Source organism: Crocodylus porosus, unplaced genomic scaffold, assembly GCF_001723895.1.
Source record: "Crocodylus porosus isolate Cpor-Errol unplaced genomic scaffold, CroPor_comp1, whole genome shotgun sequence".
NCBI classification, from domain to species: domain Eukaryota; kingdom Metazoa; phylum Chordata; order Crocodylia; family Crocodylidae; genus Crocodylus; species Crocodylus porosus.
In genome coordinates this window covers 55525848-55528391 of record NW_017728931.1, presented here as the reverse complement: position 1 = coordinate 55528391, position 2544 = coordinate 55525848, and the positions used below count along the sequence as shown (strand labels likewise).

Below are 2544 nucleotides of genomic sequence, written 5' to 3'. Positions count from 1 at the left end.
TTAGCCTGAGTTAAAAGATCATCATATTCATGAACAACCCATGATCACACAAGTTATGAAGTTAAGACAGTATTCACTACTGTAGGTATTTCAGTTCTGATCAAGCCTCAAATACATAAAAGATAGTTTTTTGAATGTTTGTCTCTCAAGTGTGGAAATTTCATAGATGAGCTTATTTTAAATATCAAGGTGACAAATTTGTGAATACAAACTGAGCTCTCAAAACTTCTTCAATACAAAGATAACTGCTTACAAGAACAGCTTGCAAGTTTGTGGCACTGTCCATTCCAAACTCTATCCCTTTATTAAGCTTCTTACCCACAGTCTAATCTATAAAACTGATGTAGACCTGAGCAACAGTGCATCAGCCATTCCATCTGTTGGCTTTCCTGGTCTTTCACTTCTTGGTTTCAAGTGCCTGCCTTATTTCAAAGCTATAAATTCTTGTTGTTTTAATGAATTGGAGAAACAAGGTTGGATTTGATAGGAAAGAGAGTTAACTGGAAATGCTTAATAAAGTTTCTTTTAATAGAGGAAGCAAAATGAGTATATGCAAGTGATACGCTACTAAATACAAATCCAAGTAATCCGTTGTCCTTATGTAGTAAAAACACCTTAATACTATTTTTCTCCTGATAGCCTTCAACACGATCATCTTTCGGTAACTATTTAGTAGCCCGTAACTCTTTCATTTTTATACACGACTTTTCCTTTAACAATAACATATTCAATCAATTCTTGATGTCCCCCAAACTGGTAAATCAAGTGCTCCCATCTAAAAAGACAATAAAGCATTTTGATAATTCAACACCTTCATAAAAACAGATCACACACATCATAAAGGGCCTGCTTGAATTACAAGAAACAAATATTTGTCATTTATTTATTGATCCTTTATTAATATTATATTGTCTGATAATATTGAGACAGAGTGAATTAACATACAGATCAGTGGTGGATTTCATGTACTGTTTTCAGTTAAATTTGTAAAAAAACCCAAACCTTTTAAATATATATGGTTCTAGGTTTTAATCTTATCATCATGGGCCTCAGTCTCCACAGGAGTGATTTATATCTATTGAACAGGAATACAAACTTAGGTGTACGTGTTCCTACTGTACAGATTTAATGATTCCAAAGGTATAGAACAATGGAAAATCAGACCTTCTTGTCTTACACTGGTATTTAAAACCTAATTTAAGTACCTACCTTGATGAATTAACGACAATAAAATCGCCTTGTTTGCCAGTCTCTATGGAGCCATGTGTATGGGATCGTCCCAAAGCATAAGCTGCATTAATGGTGGCAGCTGCTAATGCTTCATTCATTGACATTTTCATATTTACACAGGCCAAATGCATTACCATGGGCTAATAAAAAGGGAGAGGGAAACAGGAAAAAAGAAGTCAGCTACCTCTTCCATAATGCCCAAAGCTCCCCATGATGGGTGAGAAAAATAGCAAGAAGCAAGACACAAGCTCATTTTTAAACAGGAAATGGAAACACTGGATGTTTCTTCCTTCTACAGAACTGTCTGGGCCTCCCAATTCAGATGTGAAAATCAGGAACCTCTCAGTCTTCAAAGAATTTTTGGGGAATAGTTTCTGAATTTGAGCCAGAGCTGGGGCAATTATTTTAAACTGAGGATATAGTTCTCAGGTTGTGTATTAAGAAGACTCCTAATCGAGCAAGACCTCGCCAGAGATAAGAACATGTTGGACAGATGCTTGGTTGGAATGGCTTAGTCAGGGACAATCCTACCTTGAGCAGGGGGCTGGACTAGATGATCTCATGAGGTCTCTTCCCGCCCTACTTTCCTGTGATTCCATGAGTAGGGCTGTGTGAAACTTTGGTCGCCGATTTGATTTGGAGGAGATTCAGCAGCTAAATCTCCAAATCCAAATTGAATTGGGAGACCCATTAAAAGGTCTGAATGGAATCTGAAGCCTCCGAACTGATTTGGATCGGCTAGGGAGAGCTAGGCACAGTCAGGCGGCTGCAGGTTCTCCCATGGCTCTTCTGACTGTACCTGCCTCTCCCGAGGTGGGGGGAGCTGTGGAATAGGCCCCCATAGCTGCCCTGCCCAGCCCCAGCCTCCCAGCACTTCAAAAAAGCCAAACACTCACTGGCTCTGGCAGCAGCAATCAGGGCCTCTGAGAGCTTGTGGCAGAGCCCCGCCATCCCCTGATGCAGCGCAGGGCAGTGGGGATTGCCTTCCCCCACCACCTGGCACCTGTGCAGCAGCTGCCACATGGAGCAGGTGCAGCATGGCTCAGCAGGGCGCTGCGTGCTGTCTGGGAGCTGGGGCTGCTGGGGCTAAGTGGTGCCAGGCTCTCGCTGACAAGTGGAGCCACCCCAGCTCCCAGACGGTGCATAGCACCCTGCTGAGCCACACTGCACCCACACCATGGGGCAGCTGCTGCATGGGTGCCAGGTGTGCGGGGAGGCAATCCCCACTGCCCTGTGCTGTGCAGGCAGGGCTCAGAGGCCCTGATCCCTCCTGCTGCAGCTAGGGAGTGCCGGGCTTTTTTTTTTTTTTTTTTT

The 2544-nt window shown here is 42.9% G+C and overlaps 1 protein-coding gene across 1 annotated transcript in view; it reads right to left on the bottom strand.

The window, feature by feature from the left end:
* Positions 1–507: 507 nt before the first annotated feature.
* Positions 508–2544, bottom strand: part of AMDHD1 (amidohydrolase domain containing 1) — an 11539-nt gene continuing 9502 nt past the window's right edge. Inside the window, exons 7-8 of the mRNA XM_019545071.1 lie at positions 1210–1370; positions 508–775 (exon numbers count right to left, since the gene is read on the bottom strand). Coding sequence (XP_019400616.1) covers positions 670–775; positions 1210–1370 — 267 coding nt within the window. The 3' untranslated portion in view covers positions 508–669. The remainder of the gene's footprint in view (positions 776–1209; positions 1371–2544) is intronic.